General features: G+C 37.0%; 1 protein-coding gene across 1 annotated transcript; it reads left to right on the top strand.

Moving 5' to 3' along the window:
* The first annotated feature begins 112 nt into the window (after positions 1–112).
* Positions 113–3,886, top strand: LOC132915753 (uncharacterized). The gene has a single exon (XM_060975562.1). The coding sequence runs from the start codon at positions 113–115 to the stop codon at positions 3,884–3,886; it is 3,774 nt and encodes a 1,257-aa protein (XP_060831545.1).
* Positions 3,887–18,760: the final 14,874 nt, after the last annotated feature.

Raw genomic sequence — 18,760 nt, 5'->3', positions numbered from 1 at the left:
AGACTTTGTCACCACATTACCCAACGACCTGTTAATATCTGCACGCATCAACATTTTAAACGATAGAGCTCAACCAGTTCGCTGCCGAGCATTGTTAGATACCGGTGCTAGTATGAATTTTATTACCGAACGCCTTGCAAACTCTTTAGGACTTCCGCAACAGAAGTGTTCCATCTCAATCAAAGCCCTCGATGTTTTATCCACGACGTCAAATCGTTTTATTACAGCCACGATCACATCCACTAACGGAACCTACCAACGCACCTTAACATTTCTCATCATACCAACAATTTCGACATCCATTCCGGATCAACCAATAGACCGATCAACAATCCCAATACCCAAGAATATCCATCTTGCCGATCCAACATTCCATTTACCATCCCCAATCGATATTTTGCTGAGCTCAGGGCCCACCATTGCATCACTATGTGTCGGCCAAATCAACCTTAATCCGCCAACAGGCCCCGACCTCCGTTTACAAAAAACACACTTCGGGTGGGTCATCGGGGGGAGCCCGGTCTTCCCGTCAACGGCCAGGGCATTTCACACCTTCACAGCAGATCTTGAAACGGATCTTACTCGCTTTTGGGAACTCGACGAGGGACCACAAACAAAACACGTGTCAGAAGCGGATCGACGATGCGAGGAACACTTTCAAGCGCACGTCCAACGCACCAGCGAAGGGCGATACATCGTCGCACTCCCGTTTAACGACAAACTTTCCTCACTCGGATCAACTAAAACAATGGCGATGAAACGACTCGCCTCTCTTCAGCGCCAATTCCAACGAGATCAGAAATTCGAAGCAGCATATCGGGCGGTAATTCAGGAATACTTGGAATTAGGGCACATGACGACAATCGCATCACATCACCAATCAGCCGATGAACACTATCTGCCACATCACGGCGTAATCAAGGACTCGAGCACATCTACAAAGCTCCGCGTCGTGTTCGACGGATCCGCACCGAGCACCACCGGAGTTTCTTTGAACGACACCCTTCACACAGGACCGAAGTTACAAGAGGACTTATTCGATATTCTCTTGAGATTCCGCTCTCATCAGTATGTTCTCACGGGTGATATCGAGAAGATGTATCGACAATTTCTCGTACGCCCGGAAGATCGTAAGTATCAGAAAATTTTGTGGCGCAATTCGAACGGCGAAATCGAAACTTATCAACTCAACACCATCACGTTCGGCCTGTCGGCCGCACCCTACCTAGCTATCCGATGTCTCAAACAATTGGCAAACGATGAAGGACATCGATTTCCGCGAGCTTCGTCAGTCTTGCAGCGGGATTTCTACGTCGACGACGCCCTTACCGGGGCTGACACGATGAGCGAGGCGTTGTCAATCAGAACAGAACTCACCGAACTTCTCCAACTGGCCGGCCTGAAAATCAGAAAATGGGCATCCAACAACCGCGAACTACTCAACGGACTATCGGACCACGACATAAACCAAAACCTACAATTGGGTGAGTCCCAACCATTAAAGACACTTGGAGTTTATTGGAGGTCCTCCGATGATTCAATCCTTTACTCAGTCGCCGCCATGGCCAATATTCCTCACGTTACCAAACGATCGATCAGCTCCGTAATCGCTAGGATTTACGATCCTTTAGGACTACTCGCGCCAGTAATTGTTCGAGCAAAAATATTACTACAGAGAGTCTGGGCACTGAAGGTCGATTGGGATGAATCACTTCCCGCAGATTTCCATTCCGAATGGAGCCGCTATTATTCCCAATTAGCGCTCCTGAACAATATCTCGTTCCAACGCAAGGCAATAATCGGATCCGCAAAAGAAATCGAAATGCATGGTTTCTGCGATGCAAGCGAGAAAGCATACGGAGCTTGCGTTTATCTACGAACCGTTAATCCTGACGGCCACGTGCAGGTCCAGCTTTTAGCTGCAAAATCAAGGGTAGCCCCGCTCAAGTCCCAAACCATTCCTCGGCTTGAATTGTGCGGAGCCCTTCTTCTTACGTCCCTGATGTCTACCATACAACAGGCTCTATCGCGCAATGTGTCTCGAGCCGTCTACTGGACCGACTCCACCATCGTCCTCCATTGGATAAGCACGTCTCCTCACACACTGAAAACGTTTGTGGCCAACCGAATCTCCGAAATCCAGACTAGAACTAGTTCGCACGATTGGTGCCATGTTCCGACCAACGACAATCCCGCGGATCTAATCTCGCGAGGACAAACGCCTGAAGAATTTCTACGCCCGACTATTTGGCAACACGGTCCTGAATGGCTCCAACTATCTGAAGAACACTGGCCGACATGTACACTGCCACCACTAACGGAGTTACCGGAACAAAAACGAGCAACCTGTATGGCCGCAACCCCCTCCGATCATGGATTTCTAGAAAGGTATTCATCTTGGCCTAAGTTGATCCGGATCATCGCTCGCTGTCTCCGTTGGAAACATAAAAACAATCCGACTACACCCATCACGGCAACTGAATTAAATACAGCCCACAACAAGATCATCAAACTATTGCAAGGCATCTATTTTTCCGCAGAAATACGTGCGCTCCAGAAGGATCGAGACGCAACAATAAAGGGAAAGCTCACGCGACTCAACCCGTTCATAGATAAGGAAGGCATATTACGCGTAGGCGGCCGACTTAGTCATTCACTGATACCTTTTCCTCAAAAACATCCGATAATCTTGCCCAAGTCATATGTTACAGCACGCATTATCGATCATGCACACAACGTCCACATGCACGCAGGAACACAAGCTACGCTGTACGCCGTACGACGAAGATACTGGCCCATCGACGGTCGAAGTCAAGTTTGGCATACGATCAAGAGCTGCGTCCGTTGCTGCCGCGCTCATCCACCGCCGGTGGATTACATTATGGGTGATCTACCTGAGGCGAGAGTGACCGAGTCACGCCCATTCACGAACGTCGGCGTCGACTACTGCGGACCATTCCACATCAAGGAAAGGAGAGATCGCAACCGCCGCCAGGTCAAGGCATATGTTGCCATCTTTGTATGCTTAGCGGTTAAGGCGGTGCATATCGAACTCGTCGGCGATCTCACTAGCGAGGCCTTCATCGCCACACTCCGAAGGTTCATCGCTCGACGCGGGTTTTGCTCTACCATCCATTCGGACAACGGCACAAACTTTGTTGGGGCGAACAACGAATTACGTGAGCTTCACGAACTCCTACGATCGAACGATCATAATTCCAAGGTGGCCTCATTTCTGTCAGATAAGCACATTGAATGGCATTTTATTCCCCCTCATACCCCGCACTTCGGCGGACTCTGGGAAGCAGCGGTAAAGTCATTTAAACGTCATCTCAAACGCGTAATCGGCAACGAGTTACTCACCTTCGAACAATTCAACACCCTCATTATTGAGATCGAGGCAATCCTCAACTCACGACCGTTAACTCCGATATCCTCCGATCCGAACGATCTCCTAGTCCTCACTCCCGGCCATTTCCTCATCGGCGATTCACTAATGAGTTTACGGGAGCGAGATTTCAGAGACGTCCCTTCCAATCGGCTCTCCAGATGGCAACATCTTCAGCAGATCAGGCAACATTTTTGGAATCGCTGGCATAAGGAATATTTAAACGAATTGAGCAACCGCAGCAAATGGAACAAAGGTGGGCACAACATCCAGGAAGGCGCAATCGTCATCCTCAGAGAGGACAATGTGCCCTCTATGCAGTGGCCTCTGGGACGAGTTATCAAGGTCCATCCAGGCGACGATGGTGTCATCCGAACGGCTACGATTCAAACGGCGAAAAACATCGTGGATCGAGGCATCAAAAGACTTGTCCCACTGCCAATCCATCCTGACTTCGAGGAATCCGGACAATCAGCAGTTGAGACGAGGGGGCATTAGGATCCCAACCAACGCCGCGACACCCAACGTTCATTACCTACCAAGGAACATCACTGGGAGAACTCGAGTCGGGCGACTCATCGGGGGGAGCCAAGCCTCCCAATCAACTACAGAACCCCGCATCGTGTCAAACGAAACAGCATCAAGCAACACTGGAATTCCGTTCAACGCTACCTCTTGGATCAAGCTGGTCCACTACATTCCAGGACCGAGACGGTCCACGATCATCCAAGGACACTTCCTGGGTCAATAATCACAACCGCAAGTTTCCGTACAACCACAAGGATCACGACGGTCGAGACTCCGACTCCCGAACAGGACATAAACAACATACTTGTCAAATTATCATAACTCTGTTATTTTTCCAGATATAATCTGGACTCTCCGAATGGAACAGCATCCATTCATCAGCCTCGGAATCAACCACTGCAAACCATTTTATGTCAACGAGCAACGGGATCGCAACCGCCACAAAATCCAGAGTCATCGCTCTTCGACAGGGATGCTCCATCCAACTGTCTCCAGCTAGCATCAAGCGGATGGTACCACTACCGAGCAGATCGACACCAGATGACTCCGACCTGATCAGCAGCAACGCGATCTAATGCGAGATCCACCTCATCTAATCAATCACATCATTTTGATCGGTACCCTCTCAACGGGGGGAGGATGTTACGTCGACCGACTCTCTACCTGAGCCGGACCTCACATCGCGGACGGATGGCAGCCAGATGCCCGCACATCCTTATCGCATACTCTTGAAAACACTCGCAGCCTGACTATAAATCTCAGAAAACTCTGGCGAAAGTCTTTCATCGCAAACAAGGACTTTTCCAAGAAAGCGTTTTCTAAGGTTTCTGGTTAACGTCTAGAAAACACGTGAACGCTAAGTGTTCACACGTGCGATGCCTCCTACTCCCAACTTTCCATCGAGGGTGGCTAATACCCTTCCTAGTCTATCGATAGTCTTACTAACCAATAGAAACAATTTCTATTACCCTCACTTCTCCAACCAAAAACTGTCATCAACAAATCAGATGATTCCGTGCGTTAGACACACCCTTCCTTAGCTCACCTCCGACACAGCATCGTCACGATCAAGTCAGTTCGTCTTCGTCCTCAAATCAGTCACTACGTCTACAACTATCGCTCAGTCCAACAAACTCACTGAGAAGCACCGTAAAGTCGCAATCTAACATTCGAACCGATCAGTCGCAGTCGAAAACTCTCTGTACGGTCGCGTCCAAATTAATCACATTGTATAATATCTAACTCGAACACTCTAGTGGTAACCTCCGACACCATCTAAACCGATCTCTTATATACATTGTAAGTGATTCTGATATAAATATATATATTTATTCTACAATAGTAGAATAAGTTGCACTCATTGAATCATCCCGGTTATCCTAAACGAAACGCGGGAAGCGACCATTTCGCGGCGTCGATTAACCGAATCGTAGCGAGAATTTACGACTCTCGCTGACGCGTTTCCTCGCGACCGCGTCTCTCCGCGAACGGTCGCAACAAAGCGCATCACCGAGTTTGCTCAGTTGAGTAAACTTCGCCACGTAGTAAAGTTTAGTCAGTTCAATTTTGACTATATTTTATGTTCAATCAATTTCGTTCGGGAGATTCGATTAGAACGACGTTGCCAACAAGTCGAAATTGGCTGGTTGGCTTCCAGACCACCAAATGAATTTTATGAATAAAAACCTTATAAAGATAACAGTCTGCATTGATTAAATCATCAATACATCGCCATTATAGTTAATTATAAAACTAAGTATAAAATTTAATAAAACTTACTTACCTCAAACATATCATCAATCTCTCTTCGGAACCGATGCTTGTTCTCATAGTTGTGTTCTCTTCTGTTAAATCTTTTTCCACTCTTTTTAACAGATTATCAAAATATTGACATCCGGAAATAATTAAAAACTCTTATTTCATCTCTTCTTGGTTGAGACATGAGAATTCGATACAAACTCATTTGATCTTTTACGATAAGAAATAACCAATTTCCTCTGTTGATTGTCTTTCTACGACGCCGATAATAATATTTAAATTCATTTTTCCTAACTACAAATATCGGAACGAACGAACAAATAAAGGAAGTAATCATACGCGTGACAGTTGAATTTTCAGAAGATACGGCACTGTGCGAAAGCTATTTTCGGTTATTATTAATTCGGCAAAGATTCTGAACCGATCGAAAAACCATATCTGATGTGAACTGACAACCCGATCTGAACTGTCTGTTATACGTACAAAAATTCATCGAATTTCCATTCCTTGCCTGAAGTTAAATAAGATATCGAAGGGTGTTCATTTGAAGCCCGACGATGGGGAGAAGACAGCTGTGAAATCTTTCATCAAAAATAGGCCAGCAGAATTCCGCTGACGGAATAAAAAAAATTTGTTACGCGTCAAAAACGTATCAATGTTAACGACGATTATATTGAAAGTTTGTAGTCAATAAATTATGCTTTTATTCGTCTTCATGATACAGTGTTATTGCATTATTTATTATATTATACTTTATCTTTTGTTTTCATTTCATTTGAATAATTGTTTTCGTACTCGAGATACAAGCGATCGTGCATTAATTAACTCGCATAATATGTATTATCATTAGTCGTTACAGGTATATTTAACGAACAGTCAATGAAATTTGAATAAAACGTATTAAAGGGTGTTAAATGAAAGGTATCAAACGGATCTTCACGCTGAAGTTATTATAGCAAGGATTCGCTAATGTTGCTAAGAAAAATTACATTTCTATTATTTAAAAGTATATGCCTGTATAAATTATAATAAAACAGTTATTGTATTATATTTTCATAATTATCTGGTAAAAAAAGAGTCTATTTTACGCTACTTTGTAAAATACCAAGGACATGAACTGTTTGAGAAAGCGAGGAAAATGTACGTCGTTATATGATTTAATGAATCGTGTAATTTAAATTGTAAGAATAAAGGTCGAGAGTACGATAGAACAAAGGAGATCACCTTCAATTATGCTCTTCGTTTTATTTTAAAAATCTGTATTGCAAGGTACAATTTGCACTTTCTATTATACTTCATTTTGTTATAGTTAAATAACAGAGAATAGCTTTGACATTATTTGAATATATTATACTACAAAGTTGCTTACACACACCTACATGCTTATCTACTTACGTAAATATATTCATTTACATTTCGAATTCTATTTCGTATTGTTCGAAACCATCGTAGCGTCTTTGTTGTGAACTTCCATTAAATAAAGAAATGCTCGAACAAATGTTATTTCGAACTGAATACAAAAGAGAATCGAGGAGAAATATCCAAAATTCGCTAATAAAACTGGTTTCTTTCTTTTAGTGACAGACGATGTTAAAGAAATTCTTACTTCTTAGCTGTCCATCGTTGCTGTTTAGCTGTTTCATTCGTTGAATATAGTATAATCTCATTATTATTTATCGTATCATTTACGTAGCAAGCTTAGTCAAAAAACGACGGTGAGAAACGAGATACTTTAGAAGTCTATAAAAATTATTATTTATTCCCGAAAAAGGCGAACAATTTTTCAAGGAAGACTCATGAAATTATAAATATTAAAAGTCATCTATAATATATTACTCAATCGGTGCATATATTATTCGTTTAACTTCTTTTTTTACTTTTTTAACTTTCGCTGTAAATTTTCTGAACAACCCATAATTATAATTTTCATAACATTTTTGATCGGACGTAATGTCCATATATTTTGACTTTAAACAATTTATTCGCAGAATTTTAAGATCAAAGTAATCGATTTATCAGTTAGATTTACAGCAAAAGAAAAGAGCTAAAAATAAAATTCCACGGAGATATTAATAGAGAAGTTTCACTTTTAAGCACATTTGGATTAAATCCGGGGATTTAACCGTGTGATTAATAGCATAGATACACCGACAGCGGGACAAATTCCTTTCGTCTCTCGTGTTTGTAAATGAAATTACGGAAGCCAATTTCTTTTAGCCCTGAAATAACAGGAAGTACGAGATCATTTATCTAAATATCGCTAATGTGCCACTTGCTTTACTTAATAGTACAATGCAAATTTAACGGATCGGAATTTAAATAAACCCTTGGGACATTTGTATATACTAGAAGATCAGAATGATCTCATAAACTCACAACGAGTATTCTGTTGCATCAAATATTGTTTTATTACCTTTTTAAATATTAGCCTGTTAACAAGAGTTGGTTGCGTTTTCGTGATAGAAAAATAATTGTCTTATTATGAATTTTTGTGAAATTACGAAATACTAAACTCAACGTTTCAAGGAAACAATTGTTCACCCTTTTAAAAGATAATATTAGATCTTATACATACACGAAAGGCAAGTATTGCATTTCAGTTGAAATACATCGAAGTGATTACACAATTTTTGTTATTCCAATTTTTGTATCGTGAAATTAAATTGATTTTAAAAATGAGTTTGATATTGAAAATTAAAATGGTACTTCACTTAATACATCATCAAATATATCAGAATATATGCATATAAATTACGGCCCAGAATTACGTACTGTTTGAAGTTAGGATTTAATTAAACATCCGGTTTTACACATGGCATAATTCAAGCACAATTTCATAAAAGCAATTCTGTGAATGATCCTACGAAATGTTTATTGATTAGGGCTGCACAAAATTTTACGAGATCATACAAGCTACACAAGTGTATTATTTCAATGAGTTATCGAATATTTCGAAAAATTCAAAGAAATTTTATTATTATATATTAAGATCTTTTTTTTTTTTTATCGTTATACTATTTTTATTCAAAAAAGCATCTACATCTGGTTTATTATTTAATTAATTGCGTTAAAATCGTAGTTTCTCTTTGATGGAACATCATATTTAAATTGGAATACTGTCAAAGGTTTGTGAAAAGGAAGTAAACAATTTCTATCATCAGTTACGTGATATTGCATAACGTTACGTATATCAGTTGCGTAATTTTAATAGAAAGAAATCATAAAAATAACTGTCTATATTCATTTTTATGCCATTTAAGAGGAGTTCAGCCTTTTTATAAATACGTACCATCAAAAAGAAGTATAAAATATAATGTATACAATAGGTAGCAATTTACTACGATCGATACATTCAATCTTCAACCTTACCACATTGCTCCTAGCATAATCGCTCAAAATTAAACTTATCACATACGTTAACATTCAAAATAAATTTTTCGATAATACAATTTTTATTCATAAATGACTTGTATAGTGTATCGCACAAATTATTCACCCCACTGTCTTTCATATATCAGAAATTTAGAACTGCTGATATATGTACGTATTATTTCTTCAATTATCATAAAGTTCCTTACGAAAATTTTCTTAAAGTGCATCCTTGCATGCTGCAACGAGGCTTAATGTCTTAATAATTGCTTGCGAAAGAAACTATACGTGTTAACCGCAGACTTCCAGCGCAAGAACTACCTAAAATTCGCGATCGATAACACGTCACGCAAGAAACGAATGCTGTCACCGGCAGTGACGAGTGAATGGCTCGTACAGTCGGCCGGCGAACATCTTGATTGAAATTTAAAAAGATCAGCCGACAGAATTCGCGCAATGGAAGTCCGTATCAGGGTGGAGGAACGATCATTAACTTCCCTCAATACAAATTCATGACACTTTTCTCGTTTGTCTTCATCAGGTGTGTATAGTGAAAGTATTTGAATGTTCATAGACACCTTTAATTTTATTAGGTTTTTTTACCTTTTATTAGGTACGTGTGTCATATGAAACATTTTGAAATTTCATGTACGCTGTAACGAGATAGGATCATCATGACTGTATTAGTAAAATTGGTGAGCAATAGCAGCTATTGTTAAATGGCAAATTGACAATATATCTGGCTTTGAGACCAGGGAGTAATTTCATAGGAATCGTCTTTTGTTTAGTTTGCAGTTCCTTCTTGCTTTCGGATGCAATTTATCAGTGGCCAACGCCCAAACCGCGATAAGTGCACTCTCGTTCCACACAAGAATACACAAAAATCACGCACCAATGCGACTTAAACCCAAAAAAAAACAAAAAAATAAACGCAAAAGCCGAAAACCCACGACACATATTAGACCATGGCTACGTCGTACCGACGCGTATCGGTACTTTTGCCTAATCCACCCTACAACCGAAATCCATTGTTTATTGTGAATAACATACACATGTAATACTCATCTTCTTGGACAATAAACGTTATAAAAAAAAAAAAAAAAAAAAAAAAAAAGCACTCTCGTTCCTGTCCGATCACGAAAGTTTTAAGCAACGCGCTGGGCAGCACGGATGGATAGTACTAAGATGGGTGACCGCTTGGGAACTCCGTGTGTGGTGTTTGGTTTTTTTTTTTTACATCAGCCCAGTATTTGAACTAGCTAAGAGTATGACACGAGTAGCAACTGCCCGAAGAAGAAGATACAATGGGGCATGAAAGGAAGGACGACCCTGATGAATGCCGACAGGTATTACCGGGGTTTGTCCGCCCTTGAAGCAGTGGAAGTAGGAGTGAGAGGTTTTTAGTGGGGGTATGGCAACACATCCGCCCGAGTCCCCCACATAACCCAGCGGCGCGGGTCACACTGGGCATGCGTAACACAGCATGTTCCCCTCCTCACGCAAAAAGACGTAATATATCAGTATCTCGGCTTAGTCTTCTCCACTGAACCCAATTTCACTGATACAGATAAAGTCTGTTTAACTTCTTTATGAAAGACCTCACGTAATTTGCTTCCAATTATTTAAGAAAATATTTCAACCTAACAGCGGCGAAGCCTACATTCATTTGAACCTAATTTGGCCTGTTACTTTGATGTATACTTGATATCGTGTCCTGTTATCGGATGACTGCTTCGTCCGGAAGGGCGGTCGTTTGATTAACAGTTCAAAGATTGTCTGGATATCGAAACTGAACTTGATTGAGTTTTACAATTGCTTTTTAGTGGAGTTGGCTACTGTGCCCACTACTTTAGCTCCCTCGATTCTTCCAATAAAAAATTTCTTCATTCAGTCTGATCATGCATAATCTTTGTAACGAGTTTCCCTGCATCGTGTAATTTTTCCATGAAGAGTGAACCTTATCGATACCGTCTGGTTCTTCGATCAATAATGCTGTCATAGGCGAACCAGCAGCTGCTAACGCTGCATTTGCTAATTGTTGGTCACACGGCTATCTCTCGATTTTCCATCCTTTGACGATTTTAAACGAGTTGAAAATATTGACTGCTACGCAAAAAACACGCTTCATTTGCACCTTATTACGAAAGAATATGAAAAAGAATGAACGGAACGAATCGAGAAGCGAAAATATTCTTCCTGTTTGTATTCTGCTTTTCCTTTACTTTAGACGTAGTGACATGTAAAGGATATCAAAGGCAATACTACACGTGCAATCGAACGTAGGAAGCGAATGGAATACAGCCAAAGTAAAAAATATTTGTACAGTAATTGATTTGAAAAGAAAATATAGAATATCGCTTATTAAGGAAATTTTAATAACTAAAAAAATATGTATATAGTTTTAGGAGTCTGCACAATAATTTCCAGAAAACAGAACATAAGATATCTATGTTCCTTGTGAAAATATTAAAAAATATCTAAAAACTGGCATTGAATCTATCAAATTGACGAATAAATACGCGAAATATTTTTCCGTTCTTCGAAAAGAGCTCTTTCTCTCTAAATCATTTCTTTGTAAAATATGGGTTCCTGGAAATATAGGTATTTTTTCTTTCAAGCGGTCTCGTATATTTCCAATAACGTCTTTTGTTTAACTATTGCGTAGGTGGTTTTAAATGTTTCCTAACAAGTTGAACGCTTACGTATCAATAGTATTATTGCTTTGGATTGTTATCTTGCATCCGATTCAGGTCAAGAAATAATTCAAAGAGCTTACATGAGAAGAACGAAAAGATATTTCAGATTATTATTATAAGTCCTTTTTAATTTGATAAATTCAATACTACGGCGGTTTTAAACCGTAACAAAATCGAAGGACAAACCGACTAAATAATAAAATAATTTTACCGGAATAAAGTTACAATCAATTAATTTTAGCGGAATAAAGCTAGCATTTAAAATTAATTAATTTTAGCGGAATAAAACCAACATTTAAAATTAATTAAATTAATTATAGTAAAAAATTAATTAATTTTAGCGGAACGAAGCTAAAATTAATAAATTTCGTTTGCTCAAATACAAGGTAATATTTATTACGTACATGTTTGTAGAATTTTTTAAATATTTGTTAACATTTTCACAGAATACATAGATACATCGCTCTTTCTGTTATGATAATTATTTTAAAGGCTTGTAAGAATATGTTCAATATCGAATCCGTTATATTTCTTATTAATAAACGATGTTCTACGATAGTTTTGCTGAAATTAATTACTATACAAATACTTCTTACGCTGATGTTTGTTATAAAATATTACAATACTATAACGAAACATTGAAACATAAATGATTACAGTCATGATACCATTGTTGGTAAAATTTGAAACATACCTACATAGAAGCTACAAGACAATTGCAAACGTGCATTTCGCAAATGGTACATTGATATGTTCGTGCGGTCAATTATTCATATTGTTAATAAGCTTCGCTGTTTGGCGCGGCGACACGTAAATATTACGTTTAAACAACTGCTCGTGCTGTGCTCAATTTTTTAACCTAAATATGTGTGTTAACAATAAATTTCTTGTAACTCACATATCTATATATTTTTCATTTACAATTGTAGTATTATATTGCAACATTAATTTTCAAAACTTTTGTACAACAATATTTGTAGATACAACGTAGTCGAAATCGTCTGTGATAAATATTTCAGTACTTTCATAAATCACTGTACGAGTACATAGACTTTCATCTCACTGCACCTTAAATAGATAGATTGTTAAGAAGAAACGTAGAGACCGTGACGTGCCTATCAATTATCCTCGATCGATCTATTCTTCGAGGCAGAATTGGTTGAATTATCCTAGCTTGTCTCTCGTATCTTTATAATTCTGTATTTATTTTTCTGTATTTTTCTGTATTTTTTTCTTTTTTTTTTTTTTTTTTTTTCGTTAAATTGTAATAGAATTTTCTATTTAATTGCTTAATTATACCGAATATAGGTAGCTCTTTGATATCAAACATTCTTCTATCGAAAGGATCGATGGGTAAGATATAAGCAGGAAGTAATTGCTCGGACATGATGAATAGTATGTGATGCATGAACTTTGCAGAATGCAGGGACTATTAAGACGTACAGACGTGCATTTATATGATGCATCGACTTTTATTACTCTGTTAAGTGAAATATAGAACGCTTTTTATTACTCTATTTAGTATATTTCAATGTAAAATTATAAAGCTGAAATGTTGAAAATGTTACGTTTAACGTATAACGAGATATTGAAATATCTCGAATAACGAAGTACGAGTTATACTTTGAACACGATCAAAAATGAGAATGTATTTCGATGTTGAGCAACTCGGCATTGAAAGTCATAATTTTATTAAAATAGTAATAAATATATATTAAATATTACTTATAATTAAATAATTTAATTTATAATTCAGGAAAGTCTATCACGTTATTACTGAAAAAAAGTATATTTATATTATCATAAAGGTTGCGCTGGTTTCTACGTTAATTTAAAAACGTTCATATGTATAAATAAGTAAAATACGAATATGATCAACGCAATTAGTTGCACGTAAAGCTCCACGACTTTATTTACGTCATACTATATCTCGAGATAACATGGAAGAAGAAATGTGAGATTTTAAAGCTTTGAGATATTTTCAGTTCGTAGGAAAGAGTATAAATATAATTTATGAAAGTCTGAAATGAAAGTATGAAATGAAAGTATGAAATGAAGGAAATATCCTCTTATCTTAAAATCGGATAATTTAGAAAAGATTTATCTTCTTTCAGGGCTGACTAAATTTCAAAAAATTTCGTATAACACGTAATGTATTCATAAATCCATTTTTGTAAGCCACTGTATGTTCCATAAACTTTATAACCTGGCAAACACGGAGATGGCACCCCGCTAAGGGTAGCTACCCACAGGCTATATTTCCTTTTTTTTTCCCTAATCACTAAAACATCATAAATAATACTTTACCAAATATGCTTCGGGACAAATTGAAAAAACCAAAATAAAATAAAATAAAATAGAAAAAAAAAGAAAAAGAAAAAAAAAGAAGAAGACTATGTTCGAAAGCTTAGTTCCATCCTACGCCTTTAGTCTCTCGAGAGCATTCGTCTACAATTTACAATTACGTTACGTATTTTATCACACTCGGTACGAAAATAATTGCAAGCTGAACGACACGATGAGTGTGTCACGTAATTTTTTAAGTAATTACACGACTGTTGATTTTTTTAGTATAGTCTTTATTCTTTAGACTCAGAGTTTTATTACAAAGGTCAATATTGTGACTGAATTGGAATTAGAAATAGAACTGGATTGAAATTAGAAATAGAACTGTCTCAACGGACTCGTACCATCAAAGAAGAAAGCTCGGTGTGGGTGTTCCCTTTGGAACTCAGAACGCGGATTCGTTGTCCACACTTTTTGGCGGAAAAGTGAGGGTAACGATCCGCGATGCCCATTGGTAAATGAATTAGATAGTAAAGACAAGGAGAGCTAGATATGGCTCGTGGGCATCCTTGTTCGTGGAAAAACTCTTATCTTGCCAGACACCCGCTTTCTCCGTATTAGGTAAGAGCGTGCAACAAACATAAACCGAAAATATTTACGTGAAGGAAACTGAAACTGAACGGATTCGGTTTATGTTTGTCTTCCTAGGCCTGTTGCGAGTTAATAGAACAATAGATAGGTCTTGGCGTCCGGACTACGTGGAATTTTACAAGGACCGTCACATCTGGCGTACCACATGGCAGAAAGGAAAGTTGGTACGTGACAAGTGCATGCTAAATTAAAATCAAATAAAGTCTGGCGACTGACAGAATTTCAAAGTAATGATTTCCTTTCTCGCGGGGGCACATTTTCAAAAGGAGGATCAAACGATCCAAACCGATTACAGCTTAATCTTTCACGTTCGATACTGCGTTTCGATTTTATAATCAAAAATTCAAATAATAAAATATTCAAATAATCAAATTCAAATTATAGTATCGGATAAGGTTACCCTGGCTTCCCCTTTCCTGGCTTTACTGGATGTTGCGTTTCATAACACATTATCGTGATTCGCAGAGAAGAAAGGGAGGGAAACATCGCAGAAATTTGATTTTCCCGTCGACGATGTTTTTTTTCTTTCGGCTCGCGCGTTTCAAACAGAATGAAATAACAGAATAATTCACCGGGCAGGTAATCGTACGAGTGGACTTTAAAGTTCTGCTTTGTAAATTGCATACAATTAGGGCGTTCGTTCATTTCGAAACCGTATCGGAAATATCGATTAAGAGAATTTAATAAAACCTGTAAAAGTACTGTAAGAGGATATACAGTGCTGGACAAAAGTATTGGCACAGCATGATTGTTATGATAGAAATGCTTATAACTACTAAACAAATTGATTTAAACAAAAAACTTTTTGACGTATTTATTTATTATCTATTCTAGTTTATTACATAACAAGAGCAACAATATAAATAAAATAATACGCAAAATAATAACAAAAATATATTTTTTGAACATTTTATGGGTGGACAAAACTATTGGCACAGTAGAATATTTACGCTTATAACTAATTACATAATAAACTTCTAATATTTTGTTGGCAGTCCTTTTCTTTTAAGGACTTCCTTTAATCTTCTGGGCATCGAGTGGACTAATTTTTTAGTGAATTCAGGTACAATATTGCTCCATTCCTGCAGAAGAACTTTCTTCAGTTCAGACTTGCTTGTGATATTATGTTTCCTAATTCTTTTTTCCAATTCGTTCCACACGTGCTCAATGGGATTCATATCGGGACTTTGAGGTGGTGTGTTTAATGTGTGGGCAGTATTATATATTATCCACTGACGAACAATATACGCCATATGTTTAGGATCTCGATCCTGCTGAAAATAGAAATCCCTGGGGAGGTTTAATTTTTGAGTACTTTTCAAAAGATTTTGCTTGAGTATATTTAAATATACATATTTATCCATTATCTCATCAATGAATATAAGTTCTCCTACACCCGATGATGCCATACATCCCCACACCATTAAACCACCACCCCCATGTTTCATGGTGGCTTGCAGATTCAGTTCGTCCATCTCTGTGTTGGGTTTTCGCCATACTAATATTCTGCCGTCAGATTTAAAAATATTAAACTTACTTTCATCTGAAAACATGATCTTTTCCCAAAAATCAGTATCTTTCGTAACAAACTCTTTCGCGAATTCCACTCTTTTCTTTTGGTTTATTTTACTGATGTAGGGCTTTCTTCGTGCTGCACGGGCAGAATAACCGGCATCCTTCAATACCCTACGTACAGTTTTGGTACTTACTTCTTTTTCACACTCAGCTTTTAACATCGAAGCAATTTCAGTCGAATTAGTTTTTGGATCCTTCTTTACAATATTTACGATTTTCCTTTTTTCTCGAATTGTTACCTTAGAAGGGCGACCACTCCTAATTTGATTCTCTAGATTTTCTTCACTTTTAAAGCGTTTTATGACTGAACGCACAGTAAAACGACTTCTGTTTATGATTTGTGCAATTTCGTTGTAAGATTTATTCATCTTATATAAATTTAATATTATTTTTCTTTCTTCAATTGTGGTTTCTTTCGTTTTTCTAGACATTATTACTCTTTCTTGGTTTTTTGTTGTTTAATAACTGAAGTCTCCAGTTTCACTGATCGAGTGTTATAATTAAGAAGATTAAAGGAAGTCCTTAAAAGAAAAGGACTGCCAACAAAATATTAGAAGTTTATTATGTAATTAGTTATAAGCGTAAATATTCTACTGTGCCAATACTTTTGTCCACCCATAAAATGTTCAAAAAATATATTTTTGTTATTATTTTGCGTATTATTTTATTTATATTGTTGCTCTTGTTATGTAATAAACTAGGATAGATAATAAATAAATACGTCAAAAAGTTTTTTGTTTAAATCAATTTGTTTAATAGTTATAAGCATTTGTATCATAACAATCTTGCTGTGCCAATACTTTTGTCCAGCACTGTACTTCCATATCATCACGTAATTGCATGAATTATTTATTTCATCAAATTATATATAGTTCAAGATATATAAAATGATACAGACCAAATGAAATCATACATTTTTTGCGATTTGTAGTGTTTGGTTAGAAATAACGTGCCGTGGGTTTGTTTCGAATCAGGACAGTTCTATTTGATCAAATTCATAGCATCATAATCTGCAACGTAAATTGTATGGCAAACAAGAAACATGTTTTTTTTTTCTATTTTATCTTATTTTATTTTGGTTTTTTCAATTTGTCCAGAAGGATATTTGGTAAAATATTACAACTTGTTGGTAAAAAAAAAAGGATAAAAATAAAATATAGCTTGAGGGTAGCTACCCTCGCAGGGTGCCGACATCGTGTTTGCTAGATTATATTTTTTATGAGGCCTATTGGGCGTTCCCTTTTTAGTGAAGAAACATGTACGGGAAATTCTTTCTATAAACGAATATTTTAAAAGATAGGTAGACGTTGGATATATCTTAATAGATGTAAACGTCGTCAATTGATAACTGCAAATCTGAACAAAATATTCTAGATAATATTCGATAACATAAACATATATCAAATATCTTTCCGACATACTTTGCATATTTCATTTGCATAAATATCATACCTATATCTATATTTCTTGTTTATTAGGATATAAAATTAAATTTATACGTTATTTTTTATTTATCTTATGAATTTAAAGAGTGGTTATGATGGCATCGAATGTCTAACTGAATTCTTTTAGATTTCAATACTCGGGAATAGCTGTTAACTGAACTTGTTTTTCCGTACACAGCTAAGGGATCACGCAAGATCCTGTACGTTTCCTGCACGATCACTTCGTGTAACATGGATTACATTCTTTGGCTTTTCGCGCGACGTTCACCATTGCTGTTCGCCTTTAAATTTTATTCGAAGGGAAAAATGCCAGGTACGCGCGTCGAGGCAATTACGAGACTACGGGATAGCAAATTAGATATCAACGACGGAGGAAATACTTCGTATTTTAATGTATATTCGACTCCTTCTTATTGAACTATTCTATGAAATATTTAGATAAATTTTTGAAGATTTTATTTATTACGAATATTTTTCTGCAAATAGCTTTTACCTTTGCAAAATCGTGTACTAAGAATGCACTAGTGCGCGTGTGTATACATGTGTTCTATGAAATCCGTAGATGAATTTTTGAAGAATTTATTTATTACAAATATTTTTCTGCAAATAGCTTTTACCTTTGCAAAATCGTGTACTAAGAATGCACCAGTGTGCGTGTGTATACATGTATTCTACGAAATGCGTAGATGAATTTTTGATAATTTTATTTTCTACGAATATCGTTTTGTAAATAGCGTTTTGCCTTTGCAGAACCGTGTACTAAGAATGCAATGATGGGCGTGTGTATACATGTATTCCATGAAATCTCTAGGTAAATTTTCGAAGATTTTATTTATTACGAGTATTTTTTTGTAAATAGCTTTTTCATTCGCAAAATGGTATATTAAAAATGTAATAATGTGTACATATACATGTGTGTGTGTGTGTGTGTGTGTGTGTGTGTGTGTGTACTAGTATTACTATAATTACTAATAATATATTTGTTTAATAATAATAACTAGTGTTTTTAATGTTACTCTATTTATCAATATCTACATTTTAAGAACTATTTCCAACAGAATAAT

This window comes from Bombus pascuorum, unplaced genomic scaffold, assembly GCF_905332965.1.
Source record: "Bombus pascuorum unplaced genomic scaffold, iyBomPasc1.1, whole genome shotgun sequence".
NCBI classification, from domain to species: domain Eukaryota; kingdom Metazoa; phylum Arthropoda; class Insecta; order Hymenoptera; family Apidae; genus Bombus; species Bombus pascuorum.
This window is presented reverse-complemented; position numbering and strand designations above follow the sequence as displayed.

Bases quoted from the DNA above. Each gene is read 5' to 3' on its own strand.
- LOC132915753 (XM_060975562.1), top strand. From the start codon at position 113: ATGAATTTTATTACCGAACGCCTTGCAAACTCTTTAGGACTTCCGCAA.